Here is a 25,654-nt window from a genome sequence, read left to right on the forward strand (position 1 = left end):
ACGTCACTCCACTTCAGCCTGGGTGACAAAGTGAGACTCTGTCTCAAAAAAAAAAAAAAAAAAAAAAAAAAGACATAAAACTGTATTTGCACCCCTTCTGGAAGACCTGTTGGAAGTTTTCCTCCTACTTCTTGCCAATTCTTTTGGTCAGACTCTGACTTCCAAGTCCAGAGATCACTGTACCAAAGCACCTTCTAGCCTTTCTTATGACTTAGCCATGGAAGATGAATCACGTCTGACCAGAGATCTGGCAGAGAGGAGGCCCCAGTGAAAGCTGTTTGCTGGCTTTTCTACTCTTTAGGATGAATGTGGGAAAAAAAGCAAGGGCTGCTTAAGAAAATCAAGGCTCTGCTACCAAAGGCAGAAATCTGATTCAGGTAAGACCTCTCTTTAATAGGCTGTACCTTGAAGCCACTGGGGGAAATGTTTGACGAGGGGATTATAGTGTTTGTCCAGTTACTTTTAAAAAATGGTTCTTCACCAACAACTACTGGACAGAAACCAAAAACAAATGCCATCAACAAAAACCTTTTAAACCAATGCTTCTCAAATTCTAATGAGCATCACAATCACTCAGGGATCTTGTTGAAATGTAGATTCTCATCCCGTGTCCTAAGGTGGGGCTTGAGAGCTGCATTATTTATGAGCTCCCAGGTCATGTCTATGCTGTTGCTGTGAGCACTGTATTTCCAGCGGCTGAGCTTTAAACCAGCGCTGCTGAAGGTGTGCTCCCTGATTACCTGCTCTGGAATGATGTCAAGATGCCATCAACCCAGACGTACTGAATTCCTGAGACTAAATATTGGGAAATCGCATTTTTTTTTTTAATTTTAAGGTGGAGTATCGCTTTTGTCACCTAGGCTGGAGTGCAATGGTGCCATCTCGGCTCACTGCAACCTCTGCCTCCCGGGTTCAAGTGATTCTCCTGCCTCAGTCTCCTGAGTAGCTGGGACTACAGGCGCCAGCCTCAACGCCTGGCTAATTTTTTTTATTTTTATTTTTAGTGGAGACAGGGTTTCACCATGTTGGCCAGGCTGGTCTCGAACTCCTGACCTCAGGTGATCCACCCGCCTTGGACTCCCAAAGTGCTGGGATGACAGGTGTGAGCCACTGTGCCTGGCCGGGAATCTGCATTTTAAAGAAGATTCTCAAGAATGATTATTTTGCTCACTAAAGCTTCAGACCCCTGTTCTGAGTAACTGAGAAAAAGCCTTCGAATATCCACAGCAGTACAGCTGAGGGGCTACAACAGTTTTTCCAAACTCCGTCTCCTGCAGGATGCTAATATGCATTCCCTGAAACACAAAAGTGGAGGTGGGAGGGGAGGATCTTCCATCAGATATAATTTGGGAGTCAGTTAAACAAAGTTAAACTTTACAGCAGGACTTCCTGGAGGCTTTGATACATGGATACACATTATGAGTCTTTAATATTGTCATGGAGTACACAGCATTTCCTGACCAGGGACCCTTCTGGCTCCGAGCCTCTCCCCGCAATTGCATCTAGTGCCATACACATTGGGAAACAGTTCATGAGAACACAGGGCTCTAGGTTTGGGGGCTTTGTTCTTGGAAGGACCAGCCATACCTCTATCTGCTCAATAGTCATAAGTGGCAGTCTCATCCTTGACTGACTGCCTATAAAGGGCAGGGCTTTGGGTGATCAGGCCCAAGACAAACCACATCGGTACTACTAGCACATCAGTTCAGAGCCCCTGTCCTCCGGCTCCCAGTGTCTCCCAAGGCCAGTGCATATTAGAGTGGGGACCCTGTGCTAGGTGACAACATCCTGGGGTCAGCAGGACAATGGAACATTAATGGCAACCATGTCCAATGAGAACCAATGGTTGGTGCTCAGGAGGAGCTTCCTGGGTGCCTGGCACTGGGCTAGGTACTTTAAAGGCATGCCTTTATTAAGACACCACTAGAATCCTGGGTGCTATTAACATCATTGTTTACAGATGAGGAATGGGAGACTTCGAGATTAAATAACTCACCTATGGCTACCCTGTTTTTAAGTGGTAGGACTGGGTTTTGGACCCTGTTTGCTGCACTCTGGAATGAAATCCTACACAAAGTTGCCATGTAAGGTTGTGTGACTGTTATGCTGAGTGTCCAACACACACGAGCCTATTGTACCCTCTGCCATGACATGTTTGTACGAGCATGTATATATGAGCTCTTTTATCTAAGGCACCCTATTAGAGGGTGATTTATGTTTTGGGAAACTGGGCTGCAGAATGTTTTGGTCAGCCCTCTGCCCCAGCTCCTAGCTTCAACCAGTTCACACTTTTGACTTAAGTTTACAGTTAAGTGCCTGGCCCTCTGCCAGCCACTTAAGCCCCTCTGTGCTTGCTCAGCCTGTGCTGTGCTTCGATCCAGCCAGCAACCAGTCACGTTCTCAAGAAACCTTTGAGGTGGGTTCTATGATCCTCATTTTGCAGATGAAGAAACTGAGGTTCATAGAGCTTAAGGGTCTTGCCCAAGGTCACAGTGCTAGTAAATGATGGAGCAGTGATTCAGGATTCACATGTTGGTTGTCTACCTCAAAGCCTCTTTTTTTTTTTTTGTTTCCAGGCAGAGTCTCACTCTGTTGCCCAGGCCGGGGTGCAGTGGCTCGATCTTGGCTCACTGCAACCTCTGCCTACTGGGTTCAAGTGATTCTCCTTGCTCAGCCTCCCAAGTAGCTGGGATTACAGGCACCCTTCACCATGCCTGGCTAACTTTTGTATTTTTAGTAGAGATGGGGTTTCACCATGTTGGCTAGCCTGGTCTCGAACTCCTGATCTCAAGTGATCATCTGCCTCGGCCTCCCAAAGCCTCTTGACTTCTGGGATTACAGTGCTGGAATTAAAGTGCTGGGATTACAGGCGTGAGCCACCATGCCCGGCCTCCTCCAAAGCCTCTTGACTTCTGTTCTCGGTTCTTCACAGGGGGCTGGAAGCAGTCACAGCCATATATAGGTACCCTCTGAATGTCACAGGACTTAGGAACGGAAATACTGAAGCTTCAGAAAACATGTTCATTTCTTAGTTGTTTTTTCTCTCTCTTTCCCCTTCCTTCTTTTCCTCTCCCTGCCCCACCCCTGCTGACTCTCAACCCAGAAAGGGCCTCTGGGGATGATCTCAGTTGATCAGAAATTTCCCACCTTGGACAGCCTCTGACAGGCCTCTCTGGCACAGTCTGACCCTTGTTAGCCTAGAGCCACGTTTTTTATACCTGGGGGATTTCTATCCTGGCTGCGGCTGTCTCCCCACTTTGCTGTTACAAAAACCACTGGCAACAGAGAGCAGGGGCCTCTGCTCTTGGCCTCTGATTTCCCCAAATGCTTGCCCTCTGCCTGCTGTTCCTGGCCTCTCGCTGCCTGGTCTACCCTGCTCTGTTCCTCATCAACCTCCATTTCAAAGAGCCCACTGACAGGTCACACAGAACTGAGCCGACGGCCGGCGCAGCCCAGGCCCGGCAGGGGGTGGCAGCCTGGTGCCAGACAGTGACCTGCTGGTTCCCTCAGAAAGAAAAGGGGCTGTCACCACTGACACCTCAGAGCAACAAGCTGGAACAGTTACTTTCCGCCTGAGGGGAGACCTTGTCCCTGAGGGGAAGATGGGAGGCTTGGCCCCAGAGTGGAGAGGATTAGTAGGGGGGCATGATGCTTCTCCTTCTGGGGCGTAAAGAAATACCCTAGACTGCCAGCTGGGAGAAGGGCCCGGACTTGGCTATTCTACGAGCTTTCTGTGGAATTAGAGGAGTTGGAAGTACTCATTTCTAAACGGTGTCATTCCTAAACGTGGCTGTTGCCATGTTCCAGGCACTGTGCTTAGCACTCTCTGGAGATTTTCTCGTTTATTTTGTTTTATACTTATTTGTTTATTTTTAGAGATGAGGTCTTATGCTGTTACCCAGGCTGCAGTGCAGTGGCGCAATCTTGGCTCACTGCAGCCTCAAATTCCGGGGTCCAAGAGATCCTCCTGCTTTAGCCTGCTGAGTAGCTGGGACTATAGGCACCCACCACTGTGCCCAGCTAATTTTTTAATTTTTTGTAGAGACAAGGTCTTGCTATATTGACCAGACTGGTCTCAAGTTCCTGGGCTCAAGCAATCCTTCTGCCTCAGCCTCCCAAAGTGCCGGCATTACAGGCATGAGCCACTGTGCCTGGCTGTCATTTAATCTTCGCATCTACTCTGTAGTGTAGGTACTAGGAATTAGTATCATACTGCCAATTATGATCACGGGATCTAGAGGCAGCTGATCTGTGTTCAACCCCAGGTCAGCAAAATATTGACTGTGTGGCCTTGAGCTAGTTACTTTACCTCTCTGAGTCTTGGTTTCTTCATCTGTAAAATAAAAATAATCACACTAGCTTAACAGGGCTGTTGCAAAAAAATCGAATAAAGTGTATGCAGAAGGACTTGTTGTACAGTAATCGTTTGTTTACTTCCACTTTTCAGATGGAGAAACCCAGTCCTAGAGAGGGTCAGTTACTTGACTCAGGTTGGGCAGCTGCGGGTGGGTGGGGAAGCTGGGATTCACACGCAGCTGGCCCAGCCTTAGACTTGCTGTTCTTCTCCCCTACTCTATGCTTCTCCAGCAAGCTGTAGTTTGGGAGGTCGGAGTTCACCCAAGAACAGTCTGCAGCAGCCTCTGCCTTTCCTCTTGTTTTAAAGGAGGATTATGAGGCTTGCATACCTACTGCACCAACCCATACGAAGTCAATGGACGCGATGAGGCCAAGTCAATAATACAGATGAAGAGCAGTACAACCATGTCTTCATGCCTTACTGAAAAGATGTATTTTATATTTGGATTTTCTTCGCATTGATAAAATGATATCAGTGGTATATAGTGACTTGGGTGTCACTGTACGCATGTTTTTTGAAATCCTAAAATGAAATGTATTTCTCTCCCAATAATCTATTGAATAAAAGACAGTTGCTTCTGATCCCAAACACTTCTCATGAAAGCTTTTACTCATTCAATTCATGTAACAATGAGTTGACCAAGGCAGACAAGGACCCTGTGATTATGGCCCTAGATTCTAGAGGGGGAAGATAGACAATAAACAAATGAATGCATGATGGACTTAGAGTGACAGTGTTCTGAAGACACTAAGTAAAGCAGGGTAAAGGGCTGGACAGTGATGAAGGAGGGGATTTTCTGCTTTAGACAGGGAGGGCAGGGAGGGCTTCTCTAAAGAAGTGATGTTCGTGTAGAAACCTAAACGGAATGAGGAAATGAGTCATGGAAACATCTGGAAGAAGAACACTCTGAGCAGAGGCAACAGCAAGTGCAGAAGCCTAGGGTGAAAGTGTATTTGTGAGTTGTAGGAATGGCAAGATGGCAGGTATGGGGCAGAGAGAGGACGAGGAAGAGAGAGAGGAAATGAGATCAGCATGGAAGTGGGGACTCACTAATGCAGAGCAATGGAAGCCACTGCGGCAACCTGGGTGCCGTGCTACGGGAGATGAGAGGCCCTGGCAAGGCTTGAGCAGGGGTGTGATAGGATCTGACTTCTAAAAGGATTCTTCTAGCTGCTCTGTGGGGAACAGATTAGAGGCTGGAGGACCCATAGTCCAGCCCAGAGAAGTTGTTGGCATGATCTGAGTGGAGGTGGAAAGCTATTAAGAAATCATGGCCTTAAAGATTACGAGTAGGGAATGGAGAGGCCAGGTAAGGGGGCATCCCAAAATCTGTGTGGCAAGATGAATAGACAAAGAGGGCACGTCAAAGGCCTATGCAATGGCCACCCTGGCAGACCGTGTGCTAGTTGGATAATGATGATATTAGTGTTGCTCATCAAAGGGCTAAGACTTTGAGTGATGGACCCCAGGTAGGCTGGGGTTTTCTCCCTGATTCTACACTCCCTGAGCCACAAGCTTTCTGAGCGAGCATGGCAGAAGTAAGAGCAGGAGAAGCTTGCTCCGGGGACTGCCGTTTCTCTTTTCTGCATCTGTCTTCTCCATGGATTCCTCTTTTCCAGCATGACCCCAGATACCTAGCGGCTTTGGACTCTCTGGCACACCTGGCATATAATTACTTTCAGAAAAAGGGTCTGAGAGAAGAATGAACAAGACATTTAGAATCAAAAGAACTGGGCTCCAATCCCAGCCCTTCCACTGTTTGACTCTTGGCAAGTTAACCTCTAGGCCCTCAGTTTCTTTATTAGTTAAATGAAATCCTCTAAATGTCAGCAATGAACGCAAAGATTTTTGTAAGCCTATGTGGCTAAACGGAACATGGCAGTGACCCACCCAGCTTGGGGGTCACCGGTTCATGATCTCTGAGGGAAGACGGCACTCATTCAAAAGCCAGTGGGGATGAAATTGAGGGAAATGTATTATAACCAGGACCAAAAGATGGGTTCCTGATTTTGAAATGTATGTATTATTTGAAATGATGAGTTTTTGATTGGGAGGCAGTGTATGTTTTTAGAATCTCTGAACTCACATCATACAGGGAGATGCAAACACTTACAGCAGCCATTTAAATAAAGGGGCATTAAGTTGCTGTCTATAAACTTTCTAGTCAAACCTTACAACAGGCCAATGAGGTTGATATCATTGTTTCCAGTTTACAGACGAGAGAACTGAGTCTCAGAGAGGTTAGGTCCTTTGCTCAAGGAAGCACAGCTAGTAAGAACCTGAGTCGGAATGTACAGCTGGGTCTGTCTGATTCCAACGTCTGTGGACCCCATCAGTAAAATGGCACAGCATCACCTGTCCTAAGTGGGGCAGGGGGTATGGGAGAAAGCAGCAGAATGTCATAAAAGGCAAGGAACCAGGGCCAGCTATCACTGCTCTCTCCCAGCAAACTCCTTCCACATTTTTCTTTTATTCCAACACTCTTGAAGGAGGAGGATGGATCCTGGGAAGTTGGAGCCCTGACTCCTCTCCGGATGACAAGCTTCTGTGAAAAGGACCTCAGTGAACCCAGGAATGTACCCAAGGTCCATATGCTAATCAAGTGGCCACCGCCTCAGGATGCAGAGCTGTTTGGCCTGTCTCTCCTCATCAGCTGGCCCAGGGCTGGCACGCTCGGAGGAATCCCTCTGCCAGCACTTGAGCTTCCCTTCAAAAGGCACGTATTACGCTAAGTCAGTGGTTCTCAACGCGTCAGCATCATCTGGGCACTTGTGAGAAATGCGCGTTCTTGGGCTTCCTGCCAGACACTGAATCTGAAACTCTGAGGGTGGGGCCCAGCCATCTGTGCATGAAGCCTTCCAGGTGATTCTGATGCTCACTGACGTATAAGACGTATATGAACCGTTGTGCTGACTTTTTTGCACCCATTAACTCATCTAAGCCTCACAGCACCCTATGAGGCAGAAATTAGCCCTAGCTCCACTTTACAGAGGACAAAGCTTAAATTTAAGCTTGTATCTTGAGGAAGTGGAGGAGCTGGGACGTGACCTGAAGCTCAAATCCCAAAGCCTCTCGACTACCCTGCCAGGCTGTCTCCTCTCCCTGGGAGAAAGAATGCCTATGCGCAATGGAGGCAACATTAACAGAAGTCCATGCCTGCTTCTCAGCTGTGGTGTGTGTGTTTATAATAACACAAGCAGATATATCAGCCTTCTGTCTGAGGGGCAGGCATGGTTGCAATTTTGAAGACTGAGATGCTATGTGGTGGGAGGCACAAACAAATATGCTGGCTGTGTTGCACTCTGCCCAGCACTGCATGCAAACCCATTCTAGCCTCATCCTCCTCCATTCTCCACGTGGACTAGGCTGCAAGGTACCAGGCTTATCAGAGGTCCCCACACAGGCATTGCTGTTCCTTGCCTCTGTGCATTTGCCGTTCCCTTAATTCACAATGCTTTTCCCTCCTTCTTTGCCTAATTCCTTTATATCTTTTAAGATTCAAGCTGTACCTATTTTGGAAGTCTTCAGCGCCTCTCTTGTGAGCGGCCATGGTCTCTTGGCCTTACTTCTATTATGGACCCTTAAAATGTGGCTCTGCAGTGACAGCTTTAGCGTGTATTTTACCTCCCACCAGACAGAGGATTCTTTATGGGCAGAGTTTGAGTCTTATTCGTTCACATGCCCTGCCACTGAGTGTGGGGGCTTGGTATATGTTTGTTGAATGAATAAATGATTTTGGTGGTGAGCGGTCTGTCCAGGAGTGTGGCTGATGTGGGAGAGGGTGTTTTCTGTCATTGCCATCAATGACAAGAGGTCTGAGCAGGGTTGCAACTAGAAGAGGTGAATTAGGGGCTGAGGGGGGCAAAAGTGAAGGCGGCACTCACTGTGAGGTACCCTAGGCACCTCCAGTCATTCTAATCTAGGTCCCAGGTCTGAAACAGATCTTGGCTCCAACCAGTAGTGGCAGGCACCCATTCTCCTGAGGGTCACTGGGTCCTTTTGGTGGCAACGTAGCATTGAGAAAAGCACACTGGATTTTGAGCCAGGAAACCAGGACTCCAGTCTCAGGTCTGCCCCGCCTGCTCCTTGGCCTTAAGTAAGTGACTTTCCTTCCCTGGGCTTTGCAGCTGCCGGGGACTCTATATTTTAGCCTTTTTGCATCTGACATTTCCAGACTCCCATAAATGAAATCATCCTGTGATTCTCATAAATGAAAGAGGTAGTGTGCCTCAGTGCACGTAGCCATGGAGTTCCAGGAAACTGAAGGGGGGTGGGGAGAGCTCCATGACGACATACCCTGAGGACAGGCAGAGGAGGAGAATCACCTTGGAAAGGTTTGGTCTTGGTTGTTGAGTGGGGAGGAAGAGAAGCATTAGGCACAGAGGTTTGGGGGAACACCTCGCAGTTTTCTCTGGATTTACATTTGGCCACAGAGTTCTGGCCCCTCTCCAATCCCCCAGAGCTCTTGGCTGAGGAGATAGAAAGTCAAAGAAAAGAGCACAGGCCTGGGGCAGCTGCTCTTGCTGTGCTGCTTGCTAACACCTTGCTATTTAAAGTCCAACTGCTCAACTCTCCCCTGCTCACCGCCTGGCATTTCAGTGCCTAAGCACTTTGTGGCAAAAATGCATTCCAAATGCAAAACTGGAGGGAAAAGCTAATGTCGATGGTATTTTTAAGCATGCTGCAAAATTCGTGTTTCTGAGGGGTAGAGGTTGTTCAAGCACTTACGCTCTGCCTTGCTCTGAGCCCTAACACAACAAACACTCAGGTGCTGTGAGGGGCCCAGAGGAGGGCTCTTGACCCAGGTTCTGAATCCTGGCTTGGCTATGTTTTCACCGTGGGAGCTTGGACAAGCCACTTCTCTCTGGCTCTTAGTTTCTGCTTCTATGTAAAGGATAATGAAAGACTCTTAGGGCTCTTGTGGGGATTGTCATGATTTATTTAGGCAATATGGGTGAAGTTTTAGCAAGGGCCTGGCCCTTGGTAAGGGCTCAATGCCTTAGGGTTTTGGACATCACGTCCTTTCAAATCAGGCCCATGGACACTGCCTGTTTTGGGACCCTCTGGTCCCTCAGACAGATGTGTTCCTGGGACATTAAACGTCTATATGGGATTTCTCACCTTGGTGTTATTGACATTTTGGGTCGGGTCATTCTTTGATTTTGGGCTTTCCTGTGTGTGTAGGGCATTTAGCATCAATCCTGGCCTCTACCGGCTGGATGCCAGTAGCACCTCCCCACCTACCCGGCGCCATGACTCATGAATGCTTCCAGTCATTGCCAGATGTTCCTGGGAGGGCGAGTTACCCCGGTAGGGAACCACCGGTCTGGACTCGGGGGAAGACTGTGAGAGCAAGAGAGCTAGTGACGGCACGAGGACCTTGCCTCTTTATTCAAATGCTGGTCACAGAGACCGGGGGATGGCAGGGGTGTGCCTGCCACCATCTAGGGCAAGACTCTGGCCAAGGCACAAATACAGGAAGCCAACATAATGATATCAACATTACATCCTTGCCACCAGTGAAATCTGTGTTTTCATCCTTTAATTCCCTAAAATAAGTCCATAGTGATTTACATGATTAAAACTTTTTTTCAGATTATGCATTTTCATCACAATTTCATAATGAATATTTGATTTGTCATCTAATCAGGGGGTAAAAAACATAATCCCTTAAGAGACACTTAATAACCATTTAAACTAATAAAGACTTGATTAAAAAAGACTGAAAGTGCTGTGTTGGGTAAATTATAAACTTTAAACACCTTTTTTTTTTTTTTAAAAAAAACCAACTAATTCAATGGTCAATTACATGTACCAGGAAAAGATTTTCAATGGAAAGGTTTTGTCTTTGAGGTATTTTTTTCTAAGGCTTCTTTGCAGCAACACACATTCTGTACTTGGTTCAATCTTCTTCAGAAACACTGTCCAAATTTTTTGAGTGTTTTAGAAAAAATGAGCCAATGGCTTTAAAGGAGAAAAGCCATATATCATGGTGGTTAGCTGAAAGGCCTATTCTGAGTCTTAACTTCTTGGGCCTTTGTATCCTTATGCGTATAATGAAAATAATATGATGAAATAGACTCACTGAACTTACAGTCTAGTGTGAAGAAACAGACAACCTACAAGAATAACAGTGTGAGAAAATTTAGGAGTGTGATATTTCCATAAAGGAAACACTAATGGTTGATGGGAGAGAGACAGAGGAAGACTTCATAGTAAGTACTTCTCAGGCATTTGAGCTGAGAACTGGGTGACTACAATGAGCCAGTGATACAATGTGCCTGGATTGAGCATTTCCACCTTGCACTAGCAAAGACCCTCGGGTGGAACTAATCTTTGCACTTGTGCAGTCTAAACACCGGCCAGAGTGGATGAGGCAGAGCTTCTGGAGAGGATGGGGGAGGATAGGTCAGAGACAAGGCAGGGGATATACAGAGGGCCCCGTAAGCCACGGTGAAAAAAACATCTGATTTTGATTCTAACTCCATGAGAAACCCTTTGAGAACATGGAATGATGAGATTTACAATGTATTAGGTTGGTGCAAAATTAATTGCTTTCAGTGGCCAAAACCACAATAACTTTTGCATCAACCTACTAAAACACTCTCTCTGGCTGCTGTGTAGAGGAACAGAGAGCAGACGGCAAGAGAAGTAGCAGGGAGACCACTTGGGAGGCTGTTCTTGTAATCCAGGTGCAGAGCAAGCTCAGCACAGTGCTTGGCACATGTAAGCTCTTAAAAATCTTACTGATTATTATTTTTATATGCAAGAGAATTCCTTCCTTCCTTCCTTCCTTCCTTCCTTCCTTCCTTCCTTCCTTCCTTCCTCCCTCCCTCCTTTCTCTCTCTCTCTCTCTCTTTCTTGAAATGGAGTCTTGCTCTGTCACCCAGGCTGAAGTGCTTCAGTGGTGCGATCTTGCCTCGCTGCAGTGGTGCGATCTTGCCTCACTGCAGCCTCCGCCTCCTGGGTTCAAGCGATTCTCATGCCTCAGTCTCCTGAGTAGCTGGGACTACAGGTGTGAGCCACTATGTCCGGCTAATTTTTGTATTTTTAGTAGAGACAGGGTTTCACCATATTGGCCAGGCTGGTCTCAAACTCCTGACCTCAAGTGATCTGCCCTCCTTGGTCTCCCAAAGTGCTGGGATTACAGGTGTGAGCTGCTGTGCGCAGCTGGTTTTATCTTTTTTCTAAACCTCAGTAGAATAAAAGCAAACTGAACCCCTACCTTACAGTTTTCTAAACAGAAGATTCTCTAGTCAAATATGCCCAGGAAGTCAAAGATCTTATTTCAACTGGAAGAGCCAGAATAATTTCAGATCCCTGTTGCTATGTGTTCCCTGAAGATCTCAGTTGAGGCTAATTCTGCTTCCCTCCTAAAGAAGACAGACCCAGCATCTGGCCAGCTGGCAGTGTCCTCAAGGCCAAGTTTTCCTCCTAAGCATTAGATGCATTGCTTTTCTCTCTCGGAGCTAATCAGGGACTCTGTTTATGGCTCCAGCTACATTTGCCACAAGGTCTTTGGACTGCAAAGGGGATCCTCATCCAACCCAATTAATAGCTCAATGTTGTATTTTTAAGCTGTCCCCCATCCAACCAATCCATCAACATGATTGGGATACATTAATCCAGGCATTTACAGTGGGTTCACCAAGGTTTGTCTCTCATTGGAGGAAGAAACTGAACTATTTGGGCATGGGAACCAGAACCCTTTTGGAGTCCCTGAAGTCCCTAGCTTGGCTCTGCTAAATGCACAGACAAGGTGAGTTATTAATTAACAAGTGAGATAAATGCCGGAAGAGCATTCCTGAATCGTGTCAAACCAATTTGGATGGTTACGGGATGGGGAGGGAGCGGGAGGAGGCAGTGGGCGAGGGGTGGGTTTTGTCTGTTCCAAGTGCTTTGGACCGACTCCAGCGTTATTTCTCCTCATTTAGACCTGGCTGGAGTGCCTTGGATGGCATGCCTGGAGCTCAGGCCAGCAACCACATCTCTTAACCCAAGGCAGCCTCCTTTGGAGTGAAGCAAGGAACCAACCCTTGCAGATGGAGGTAGGGTGGGAAACACTGCTCTACAGAGAAGCCAGTGTGGAGTCCTTCATTTAGAGAGGGAACTACAGTAACTGCTAGTGGCCTGAAGAGCCTCTATCAGGGGTTACTGATCACACAGATCTGTGGCTTTGAGGACACTCCATGGAGACGAGCTGAAGAGCCCGTCCTTAACAATGGGCTGCGCTTTCTCTCATGTCATGTTCCTGACACCCATACGTGTGACAGTCCCTTTGCTATGCTCCCACTGAACTATTGCCATCTAATAAGATGGTCCATCCCTGTCACCTCTCACATGCTGGACTATAATAATAATAATAACAATGTGTTTATCCGTCTTTGTAGATGGATAGTGAGCTCTTTGTGGACATATGTCATGTTTGCTTTAGTATTTCTAAAGGCTTATTTTCAGGGTCTAACATTTAGTAAATGCTCAACAAATGTTTATTAAACCATAAATGAATAAGCTAATGAATGGATGGATGGATGGATGGATGGATGAGTGGATAGATGAATTCATACCCTAATGACAGAGAGTTAAAGGTTTTTAAACTTTGAAACAAACATCAGCCAACTCTCTACCCAAGAATGGAGAACTTCTAAATCATACTGAAGTCATTCACTAAGGACCTAAAGATATCTTCATGTCTTTTTTTTTGGGACAGGGTCTCAGTCTGTCGCCCAGGCTGGAGTGCAATAGCACAATCATGGCTCACTGCAGCCTCAACTCCCTGAGCAGGTGATCCTTCTACCTTGGCCTCCTGAGTAGCTGGAACTACAGGCGCATGCCAGGATGCCTGCCTGGCTAATTTCTCTATTTGTTTGTAGTGACGGGGTTTCACCATGTTGCCCAGGCTGGTCTTGAACTCTTGAGCTCAAGTGATCCACCCACCTTGGTCTCCCGAAGTGTTAGGATTACGGGCGTGAGCCACCATGCCCAGACTTCATGTCTTTTCAGCTACTTATTTCTTCCTGAAATAAAATTCCCCCCTCCTCACTGCACTCCTGTGTTCTGGGGGTTTTAGGGGAAAGGGTTTGGGGTGTAAGCACTATGACATTAGGCTGCGTCAGCCCACCGAGGGAAAACCATTATTTTAAAAAGTTTATCTCAAAATGTCATCTGCAGAGCAAACACATTTGTATCAGACACTCTGGGGTGCATGGTAGAAGTGCAGATTCCTGGATCCTATATCTGACTAATAAATCAGAACCTCAAAGGTGGGGGCTTAGAAATCTGACTTTTAAACAAGCCCTCCACACAGTCATGCAGCACTGAAGTTCAATAAGCACAAAATTAGAATCTTTGTGGTTGTGTACACTGGAAAAATTATTGGCTGGGTTCCACCTACATGAATTCAGTTTCCTTTCTAGAAAATAATATTAATATTAATAATATTAATGCTAGCAGCAGCCAATATGTGAGGGCATCTATGAGCCAGGTGTCTTGTAAAATACATCACATGCATTTTCTCACTTAAACTTCACAGCAGCTACTGGCATTGGCATTGCCATGTCTATTTTACAGATAAGAAAACTGAGACTTTGAGAAGCAAAGTGACTTGCAGAGCTGGGATACAAAGGCTGACTCTGAAGCCTAAGCCCTCAATCAATTATGACGATACAGTGTCACCTGTTCAGAAACCAGGGACGTGAAAGAGAAGGTGCAAAACATCTTTCAGTGCTGTGTTGAAACGGAACGGGGGGAAAAGACATCTCTCCTAGTTTAGTAAGGAAGAAAGTGATGCACGGTGAATGAGGACAAGCTCAGCCTAAAAAGGTCTTCCTCCTACCCCTACCTCCAGGCGATGTGGTTATGACATCACCTCCCTTGGTCTCCACTGTCACCGCTGCCCACAGATGGGAGAAAGCATCTCATAGGATTCCACAGGAGCTTCAGACTCACTCCTATGCCGGCTTGAAATGATGGAAGGGCTAGGGCTCCTGACTCTAAGTTCAGGGTGATAAAGGGGAGTGGGGAAGGAGTAAGGACTGTCTCACCAGGCCAGACGGTCTAACAATGCCTCCTCACCTTGCGGTTCCCACTTTTAGAGGAAATCTACACCCTCTCTCCTACCCCTGGCTGTGATGAACTAAATCTCACACCTCTGTCTTGGTGGTGATAATTAAATATTATCTGCCTGTCACTTGGTGCACATGTTTTGTGTATTCTCAGACTTTAATGAGCTGGTATTTGTCTTCTGTAAGCAAAAATATTTCTTTGAGTCTCTTCTTTTTCAAATTGGGGTGAGCAGTTCAAGTGAAGATCTCTCACTATTAAAAAGACAGTCTGCTGGCTGCCATGTCTGTCTGAACCATTTCCACTTCTTTTTAGAGGCCATGGGCAGGTATGGCTTGTCCCTTCAGAATCAGCCATTGCTTCCTGAGGTTACATGAGTGGCGGTCACATGCCTGGGGGTGTTTGGAGACTTTGAAAGCCAAGGCGGTGAGAAGGCAGGGCGTCGGAATAAACTGTTTTGGCGGGGATATTCTAAGGCAGCCTTCTCCAATAGGGATTTTCATCTCAACACTGCTGACTACAGAGCATATTTGAGTGAAAGTTTTCTCAGTTCTTCCAAAGGAGATACTTTATCCAGTACCATTCTAGATGCATAGGAGAGAAGTTAATTCATTACATAGAACGGATGGCTTAGGACAGTGGTTCTCAAAGAGGACCTGCATCAGCATCCCCTGCGTCAGCACTGCTGGGATATTTACTAGAAATTCAAAGTCTTGCACCGCCCTCCCCAGACTTAGAGAATCAGGAGCTCTAGGAATAGGGCTTAGCACTCTGTGTTGAATCAAGGTGGTTTTGTCGCATGCTGAAGTTTCAGAACTACTAGTGGCCATAAAGTATTAGGGCTTAATTCTCTCATAGAGGAACCCAGGTTGAAAAAAGGCTGTTAAAGATTTCAAATATCTCTACCTGTATTTGTATCTATATCTATCTCAGTTTAAAATAAAAAATATACATCCCTTCAAACAGATTCTTTTTTTTTAAAGTAGAGTGTTTCTAGATGGAAAAGTGATCTGCCTTTTCCAGTTCACTTCGGTAGATAGCTCTATTATTTTGCTCGTTCTTGAAATTTATAACAAATGTGTTCATTGCAGCTGCTCTCCGGGTCTGCATTCATGTTCTGCCCGGGGGCCTCTCTGACCCACTGCCCGGTTTATAAACTCACATAGCCCTTCCTGAGAACTCACGAAGCAGGACAGAGACTAGGGCAGAACTCCCAGCCCCACCCCAACCAAACAAAAAGAGTGATATAATCAGTGTGCTGCAGGATTGAATCTGGAGTTGATGAGGAGCAACCTTAATATTTATCAATAAACAGCAAAGTGCTTAGCACACCTCCTAGGGAAGTCATTAACCGTAAAAAGGATAATCTACACCGAGGAATCTCCTCCAAAAGAAGAACTCAGTTAATTGTGAATTGCTTCCGCCAGGTGAGAGCGAATTGGTGTCTACCCCTCTCACCCGACAGAAGCATCTCTGAATTAACTGGGAGTTTCTTTTTATAAACACCATGCAGCCTTTTTTTTTTTTTTTTCTTTGTGGTTAATTACTTCCTTGGGAGGTTTGCTTTAATAGTTCCCATAACAAGGCTATTATTGTCTTTAGCATAATCACTGCCTCATTTGCTTTTGTGCCCTGCCTTTGGACTGCTTTGTCTCTGCCAGCCGGGGGGGATCCTGAATTGTGGGCAACCCTTAGGCCCGGGGACCCTGTGAGCCTCTTTTAGCTCCATCACTTCAGGAATTTGGTTTTGGCCAGGTGGAAGCTGGGATCAGGGGTAGGGCTGGTGGGGAGGGAGGTGGGTAAGGCAGGGTATGCTGGGGAGACAGTCCCCCAGAGTTTCCTCTCTCCCCTCTGTGCGGCATTCCAGCCATTTGTTATGCTTTCAGCTGCTGACACCAGGAACAGGGAAGGGAGCCAGGAGAGCAGCTCCTTTCTGAAAGTAGAAGCTGATCTGTAAGCAACCGCTGTGCTCGGTGAAATCGCCAGGGAGGCATAAGGAAAAACAGTGAACCTTACCAGCAAAAGTCGTGCGATTCTGACTTGGAAAAAAAAATGCATTATGTAGTTATGCCTTAACTTGTTAAAAAATGAATTAAAGTGCCTTCTCTTTTGGCTAGGTTTCAGGAAAGAGAAAATGAATGAATCGGAGCTCTGTAAACCACATCAGGTCTGTAAACTGTTTTGATTGTGTACTCCTATCAGTGTATGTACATCTGTTTATTTACAAATTACATACAGGCACAATGGCAATCATAAATTATGGAAACTGCAAAATACCCATTAAGAGGGTGAGAAAAAATAAAAATAGAATATCTAACACTCTCATCCACCACCCCGATGGATTGCACCCTGCTCTGGACACCACTGAAAGGACCTGTTGGGGCCATGAAGGCAGTGGCTGACTTTGACTTGGTCATTGATATTCCTGGAATTCAATGACTGGTCCAAGGTGGCACTAAATACATTTTTGTTAAATCAAATGATTGGACTCATGGATCTTCCTACACTCTGAAACAACCCCTGCCCCCAGTGAATTCTGATCAGTTAGTAATTTTGGCGGGGGTGGATAACACACCTGTACTGAAGTCTAGGGAACGTTCCACAGTATTCTTAGGAGATCAGGTGGCCCACATGCTAACCCAACCTCATTTAGCCCCAGAATCCTAGCACTCTATCAGGAAGGAACATGGGGAAATTCAGCTCAGAGGTTTAGAATAGGAGACAGAAAACTTTTCCTGTAAAGGGCCAGAGAGTAAATGTTTTAGGCTTTGATGGCCAAGTGGTTTTTGTTTTGACTCCACTCTGACATGGAGAGTGCAAGCAGCCCTAGGCCAAACATAAACAAATGGGCATGGCTATATTCCAATAAATGGAGAGGTGTGGGTTAAGGGGTACAAAGTGTCAGCGATACAAGATAAATACATTCTGCAGATCTACCACATAGCATAGTGTCTATAGCTAACAAAGTAGCGTATACTCAAAATTTGCTAAGAGGGTAGATCTCACGTTAAAATGTTCTTACCACAAAAACTCCTAAAACCAAAAAATCACCCCAAAACAATAATCACAAAGAGAGCAGTGTGGCAGGCCAGGTCCCATCAACAGCTGAACAGGTAAGCCTCCATGACAACTGTTTTGGCACTGAATGAATGGTGAGGTTAAATATTAAAGGCGGAAAGAGCCAGCACACTTACACAAGGGCTGGAATGTAACAAAAGCTCACCAAGAGTCTTGTCTAGGCCTTTCCTGGGCCTTGAACCTTCACAAGATAATGAAGGAATTCTTACACTCCTCATGCCAGGACCCATTGAGGATTAAACAAGTTTTACTGGGAGTCTAAAGGAACTCCCCAGACCTCCACACCTTAGCTGGAGACAAGAGAAGGGTAATCACCCCTGGCACCAGGACCCATCTAGGCTAAGCAAATTTACTGAGGCTCTGGAGGAAGGTCTCCAGGACCCAAACCTTAGTTATAGATTAGATGGAATCAATCACTTGTGTCTTCAGATGAATGCACACTTACACATAGACACATAGCTTAGAAGGTATATACACACTGGAAAACTTTGTAATTTTGAGTTGGTCTGGTGAATTATCTCTGGCCTTCTCCCTGTACCTGGGAGAGTTTATTTCTGATTACTTTCCCAGTGTGTCTGCATCTTGTTATTGGACCTTGAAAACAAGCAGCCCAACCCTTGGTTCAGTCAATAGGAAGAAACTTTGGGAAGCGATGGACATGTTTATGGCCTTGATGGTGGTGATGGCCTCCCAAAGTGCTGGGATTACAGGCGTGAGCCACTGTGCCCAGCCATATACACAGCTTTTTATATGTCAATTATACCTCAATAAAGCTGTTTAAAAATTTATAAACATCAAAATTTGAATTTCACATAATTTTCACATCATCAAATATTGTTCTTTTTATGATTTTTTCCACCAACCATTAAAAATGTTAAAACCATTCTTAGCTTACAGGCCAGGTTTGGTCCATGGACCATAGTTCGCCAACAACTGGTTAGAACAGACACTTTGGAGCCACAGTTGGGTTTGGGTCTCAGTTTTACTAATGAGTAAAACTGTGGTTGGATTATCTCGAAAAAGTTACTTAATCACTCTTCAGGCCTCGGTTTCCTCACCTATAAAGTGACAGCTCAAAGGGCCGTAAAGATGAAGGCAGCAGGCATTGCTTATGACAGCTTTGTGCGGTAGGTATAGATTGTCATCCTCATTGTCACTGACTGTTATCCCCAGCCGTGAAAGGTCTGGCAGGACCAGTGACCCTGAAGGCAGTGCCAGGGCCCAGCCACCTTTATGTGGCAATGGGCACTTGGGAATTCTCAGCCAGCATCAACCCCCAGTGCCCCCAGCTGGTGTCTCCCAGAGATCCCCCCGGCATAAGGACGCCTGTTCTCTGCTGCATTTGCTTCAAAGAAAATGTTACAACAACAACATTCGACAATAGTGCAGGGGAGGTCTTTCAGAAGAAAAATGACTTATGACAAAAGCATGGACAACGCTCTGCTCTTAGGGGCTGGGAATGAGAAGACGTGTGCTCACCTCCCTCATTATCCTTGTTATCAGCACAGGAAGTTTCCATGGCAACGTTGCATCCGGGCCCTCTCCAGCCGGTCTGGCAGACACACTGCCAGCTGTTCTGACCCAGTGTGCATCTCCCGTTACCGTTGCACAAGTCAGGGCAGCCATCTGGTTGGAGAAATGGAGAGGATGAGAAGGAGGGACATGAGGTCACGCTGGGGAAGCAGGGGAGCCATGCAGAGGGGAGCAAGGCCGCAGGGCAGCCGCTGGGCCAGCCTCACAGTGGGGCCCGCGCCTGCCTTACCCAGAGTCAGGGGAGCAGGCAACGCATGCAGCAGCAAGACAGAGTGGGGTCGCAGATGCAGGGGATCCCCAGTGACAACTGACCTAGGTCAGAGGCAACCTTCCCAAAGCGGGGAGTTCAATGCACATCCCAGACAACTAAACCAGTGCTGAGCTGACAACCAGACTAGCTAGGCTGTGGTTTCCAGCCAATAGCTTAGGATTGATGCTACTGAAAAGAAGCTTTTCTTTCTTTCTTTTTCTTTCTTTTTGTAAGAAGTGCTCTTCTGTAGAAGAGAAAAAATTCCCTATCAACCCAGGATGGAGGCAAAGTGCCCGCCATCTCTCAGAGTTTTAAAGATATATTTACATAGGATTATCATGAGCTTCTCATGACCGAAAACTGGATGGTTCTGCTGGGCTATTTTCATATGCTTGTACAGGTAATATTTAGTTTTAAGGGGCACTTAAAGATGTTAGCTGCTTATCACTCAACCTATTTATGGCACAATTTAAAAATACTGCAGGATTCGAAGGCTGTGGAGGGGATAGATGCTGGGTGCCATGAATCGGGGAAAGATAGAAAAAAATATATATGTGCTTGAGGGAAGGGTGGTGGGATGGGGTAGTTTTTATTTTGTGGATTTCTTTTCCTTTATTGGTGTGTGTGTGTGTGTGTGTGTGTGTGTATGCATGCATGCACTCACGTGCCTGTGCAAAATCGGCTGCCTATGTAATTTTCTAATTACTCCAGGACCCAAATCAATTGCAGCCAGCACTCTCCTGACCTGAGTTTGGACATAGGGAGTCTGGGGGAGGAAAGTGGAGAAAGGAGGTGCACTAAAGAGAGATGGGAAAGGTCTCACTAGCAGAGCCTCCGTGGCTCTTTATAACAGGTAGGAAAGATGCAGAGAACTACTAGGATGTGGCCACACTCACAAAACCTACGTGCTGGCAAGAATTCCTAGACATGTTTTCATTTTTCTTTCTTTTCACAGCTTTATTGGGGCATAATTTACACACCATAAAATTCACCTGTTTTCAGTGTACAACGCAATGACTTCTAGTAAATTTGCAGAGTTGTGCACTTGGGATATGTTTTCTTACTTAATTTAAATATACCCCAGTGGCCATTAATTTACTTTTCCCCAGAAAGTAATTTCCTTGAATATCTACCTCTGCCACCATCTCTGTTTCCATCTTTTTCTACGTCTGTTTTTAAACTACATAAAGTGCAGGCTGGATTGGGCCATGGCAGAGGATAAAAAGCTTTGTAATGATGGAGGTAATTGATTTGAAACCTTCCTGGCCCAAATCTTGTGGATGAAAAGCATGCATCTCCCCTACTCCTCTCTCTGGTGTTCAGAGGCCTTCACCTAGCATCTGCCTTCTTTTCTCTTGAGTACCCCTTATGAGAATGCTGATAAACCTAATATGTGCATATGGCAGTGGTGGGAATTTGAGGGAGGGTCTCACTCTATCACTCAGGCTGGAGCGCAGTGGCATGATCACAGCTCACTGCCACCTTGAACTCCTGGGCTTGAGTGATCCTCCTGCTTCAGCCTCCTGAGTAGCTAGGACTGCAAGTGTGCGCCACTATGCCCAGTGATTTTTTTCTTTTTGATTTTTAGTAGAGATGGGGTCTTGCTATGTTGCCCAGGTTAGTCTTGAACTCCTGGCCTCAAATGACCCTCCAGCCTCAGCCTCCCAAAGTGCTAGGATTACAGGCATGAGGCATTGTGCCCGGCCAGTGGTGGGAATTTAAAGGCATCTTCCTAAGAAGCAAGGTCTCAAGGGTATGCAATTAAGTTTTACTTCTTTAAGAAGAGGAGTTTCACTCTTCAGTGCTTGCTGCCTCTCATCCTTTCCAGAAGGTGGTATTGGATTAGGATCTGAGCCAGGAGTGCATGCAACAGAGGAGACCTATGTGGGACGGTCCCTAGGGAAGCCAAGCTGTCTTGAGAGGGCAAACGAGGAGACTCTTACCAGGGAATCCGTTTTCTTTTGTTGCGCAGCCTGGCACTAAGTCCAGCAGGCAAGTACAGCACCAGTGTTTGCACACCTGGAAAGGCTTGTTTGGTCTACACACCCCTCCTCACAAAGCCCAGATTCACATTTCCATGCTTTTCCTGACTGTGGCCCTGCCTGGAAAACCCCTGTTCACTTCATACCGTGAGAAGGTGTGTGGAGGAAAGCCATCCCCAGTTGCAGAGAAATGCCACAGACATTTCTGCAGGAACCAAATGAGCTCAGTAGGAAAAGCCCAAGGGACATTTCACAGGTTCTCAAGGAAAAGAGAATTTCTCCAACCTCCAGCTACCTTCAGCTTTAACAATTTCTACTGGTAGAGTTTTGGGGAATGGATCACAGAAAATACACTAAATGACAGACCTACCAACATTTGCTCAGCACGGTATCTATTTGGTGGAGTTTTGTTATTTAGCTACTTTGAGGTCTCATGTCTGACTAAATTCATGTCCAATGTGTCAACAGAAGCCTCATTGTATAGGAAACCCACGTCCGCTACATCAAATTTAAATCTGCAAAAAACACTAGCATGTCAGTCAGAGATACGCACTCAAAATACATATATTTCTAGATTGAATGAGGCTTTTTTTTTTAACCCCTTCTCTTCCTCTCTTGCTTCCTCCCCAACCTTCCCCTGCCGACCAATTGAAGTGAAATAAACAGACCACAGTAGCAGGTTTTCTCCACATCACATGAGGAAGATGAAAACACGAACAGTAGGAAGCTGGCAAATCTCTGAAAAGTTTCAGGGCAGCTGGGAATTAATGGACAGGACTTTGCTTTTAGCTTGAAGAGGAAGAAAACAGCCCTGGTAGGTGCATGGCGTTGCTAGGCAACCCCAAGCTAACCCCAGCACAAGTTCATTCTACTGGTGGCCTTCTGAGGAGGCGATCCTTTGTAAAGTGCAAAGCCAGCTTCTACTTAAGGAAAAACAAAACCTAGGAAGTAATTAGTCTGGAGGGCAAAACGGGTATGAGGTAGAGGCTTTTCTCTGGAGAGGATGTTATAACTGAAGTTGGATTGGGCCAATGGGCTTACACTGGGGCATCCAAGAAGTCTCCTATAGGAAGTCTTCTGGATTTCAGGCTGGTACTGCCTGTCTCCAAGACCACCAATATAAAGCCCCTTAAAGCATACCTGTTTGGTTCCTCTTTTATGGAGCTAGAGAGAACTGGCTGCCTAGAGACTACAGATTCTATCATGACCCTATACCAGTTCTCAACTAAGGCAATTTTGTCTCCCTATTTCTCTCCAGAAAACATTTGGCATTGTCTGAAGACACTTTTTATTTTTTATTTTTATTTTTTGAGACGGAGTCTCACTCTGTTGCCCAGGCTGGAGTGCAGTGGCGCAATGTCGGCTCACTGCAGCCTCTGCCTCTCAGGTTCAAATGATTCTCCTGTCTCAGCCTCCTGAGTAGCTGGGACTACAGGTGAATGCAACCACATCCAGCTGATTTTTGTGTGTGTGTGTGTGTGTGTGTGTGTGTGTGTGTGTGTGTATATATATATATATATATATATATACACTTTTTTTTTTAGTAGAGATGGGGTTTCACCATGTTGGCCAGGTTGATCTTGAACTCCTGACCTCAAGTGATCTGCCTGCCTTGGCCTCCCAAAGTGCTGGGATTACAGCACTCCAGGCATGAGCTACCGTGCCCAGTCTGGAGACATTTTTGATTGTCACAATTTGAGGAGGGTGCTATTGGCATCTCGTGGGTAGAGGCCAGGGATGCTGCTCAACACCCTACAATGCACAGGACAGGCCCCACAATGAAGAATGATACAGCCCAAAATGTGTATCATTCTTCAACTGTGCACATTCTCAACTGTGCTAAGGTTGAGAAACCTAGCTCTAGACATAAACCCTCATGAGATCCAAGATTTGGTTGTTTGCTGTTGGATCCCAGAGCTTGGCCTGGTTTTAGGCACATAGAAGGTGCTTGAATGAATAAAAACAATCAGGGGTGCTATATCTTTTCTGTCTGCCTGCTTCATATCTATAAACTCTTCTGAGAGTCATGGGAAGATAATAGAAACTTCCTCTCTAAGATCAAAAGCCCTCTTCCCAGGGAGAATTTTCAAGGATGCCAGTGATATTAATGGGCTAGTTCTGTCATATTCCAACCTATATAGAGAGAGCTGACGTGGAAATTTGGGATTTAAAAAAACCCACTTTGGGAGGCTGAGGTGGGTGGATCACTTGAGGTCTGGAGTTCAAGACCAGCCTGGCCAAAATGGTGAAACCCCATCTCTACTAAAATTACAAAAATTAGCTGGGTGTGGTGGCAGGCGCCTGTAATCCCAGCTACTCAGGAGGCTGAGGCTGGAGAATCACTTGAACCCCAAAGGTGGAGGCTGCAGTGAGTCAAGATCATGCTACTGCACTCTAGTCTGGGTGAGAGAGTAAGACTCAGTCTCAAAAAAAAGAAACAACAACAACAACAACAACAACCAACCCACACCCTTATATTCTGATGGCCCCTAAATCTTCAGCTCCAGTCTTCTGACCTCTAGACCTGAACTCCAACTTGCATCTCAACATAGCCATCTGTTCCCAACTTGTACACTCATAAGCATCTCAAACTCAAAAGAATTCTGACTCTTTACCTTTCCTCCCCACAAACTCTGACCCCTTGAGCAGCGCATGGCACATCCAGGTATCTACCTCATTGCCCACCACTGAAACCTTGGAGGCATTCTTAATCATTCCCCTCCTCTCCTACCTTCTCTTGTCTCTTCTATCTAATTCCAACCAAGTTCTGCCTAATTTTCCTCTTAACTGCAAGAACTCCTATCTGTCCTTCTTCCTAAATATCTTGGAATCTGTGCTCTACTTCCACCCCTACTGCCACCGCATTAACCCCAGCCGCCCTCATCTTTGGTCCAGATGCTTGTCAAAACCTCCTAACTGGTGTCCCTGCCTCCAGTCTTGTACTGTCATCCATCTCTCACATTCTGGACGCTGCTGGAAACACTTCAATAGCTTTCCATTGACCCATGGGCAAAGTCTGAAGTCCTTAACTGGGCTTGCTGACTTCATATGAACTGGCTCTTACCACATCAGCCTATCTCAATATCACTTTAGGCTTTGGTTAGACTTAAGCCACTCGGCCTTTCCTTTTCACTTTTCTCACCTCCCTAACTTCAATACATCCTTCAAATCCCCACTCAGAAGTCATATCCTCCTGGAAGCTTTTCCAAAGCTCCCAAGCTCATGCCAGCAGCACCGGTCATGGCATCTTTATCCTTTCCTTTATGTGGTACTATCCGCCCTGCTGTAACACAATTGGCTAGTGCCTCCTTGATGCTTGCTAGGCCATGTAGCAGCCCTTCCTTAAGGCATTTTACTGTCACCTGCTGGAAAAGTGTCATAATAAATGTACCCATTGTCATTACCTACATTTTGAATGGTGCCCCTACTGTGAACCGAACAGCTGCCCCAGACGCTCCTGCTATGGTGTAAAACTGTCAAGGAGGGACCATGTCTAGTTTGTTTACTCCTGGATTGCCAGTACTCAATAAGTAGTTGGGGGAAATGATGAACGAATAACTCTGGCTGAATCCAATGCCTTTGGCAGAGTGGAAATGAGAGAGTTTCCAAGACTCTACACATAAAATTCCAACCACTAGAAAAAAAAGTCTGTCCGCACAGTTACCAGGTAGGCGGGCTTTTTGCCTTAACAAAAATTAGGCATGAACAAAATAACGTCTATAGCACGGTAAAAAGGGAAGCATAAATGCACTTGAAGAAAGCTATAATTACCATAAAAGGCTTTTCTAAAAAACCATCAAGAAATGTTCTGCCATGTGCAGCAATTTAAAGGTAGAAATAAGTGGCTAATAACGCATGAGGGGTATGAAGAGAGAAATAGGATTTTAATATTCAACATCAAGCATGCCTAAGAAAAGCATAAAGGGCAATACCCTATCCAGATAGAAATGCAAGTAAAAACATACAACAGGCTGCATGGGAATGCAGACAGATGACAGGGAAAGCCAGAGAAGCCAGATGTACCTGCTTGCTTCAAGAGACCATCAGGAGAGCACCTACACCTTAGGTTAAACTGAGGTGGAAAAAAAAGTTTGTTTTTTTTTTTTTTGTTTGTTTGTTTTATTAAATTTCAACTATGGGGAAAACCTTAACCTGGTTTGGAGTCAGAGTTCTGGGAATGGAATCTGGATGTCTCTCTTGCTGTCTGTGTGAGCTTGGGCTGGTAGATCCACCTCTCTGAGCCTCAGCCTGTTTGTAAAACTGTGTATTTCACTTGTTAATCTTATTTATTTTCTCTTCCAATAGAATACAGCTTCCAGAAAGGCAGAAAGTTTTGCCTATTTTGTTCATTGAGATATTCTCAGAGTCTAGAAGAATGGTTGGCACGTAACA

General features: G+C 45.8%; 1 protein-coding gene across 18 annotated transcripts in view; it reads right to left on the reverse strand.

Annotated features, from left to right (window-relative positions):
- Positions 1-25,654, reverse strand: part of TENM2 (teneurin transmembrane protein 2) — a 1,678,453-nt gene that overhangs the window by 84,229 nt on the left and 1,568,570 nt on the right. For all 18 annotated transcript variants that reach the window (XM_055285322.2, XM_055285321.2, XM_055285327.2 and 15 more), the window contains one exon: positions 18,977-19,123. In XM_055285322.2, the coding sequence (XP_055141297.1) occupies positions 18,977-19,123 (147 nt within the window). The remainder of the gene's footprint in view (positions 1-18,976; positions 19,124-25,654) is intronic.

The sequence above is a fragment of the Symphalangus syndactylus genome, chromosome 7, assembly GCF_028878055.3.
Source record: "Symphalangus syndactylus isolate Jambi chromosome 7, NHGRI_mSymSyn1-v2.1_pri, whole genome shotgun sequence".
NCBI classification, from domain to species: Eukaryota; Metazoa; Chordata; class Mammalia; order Primates; family Hylobatidae; genus Symphalangus; species Symphalangus syndactylus.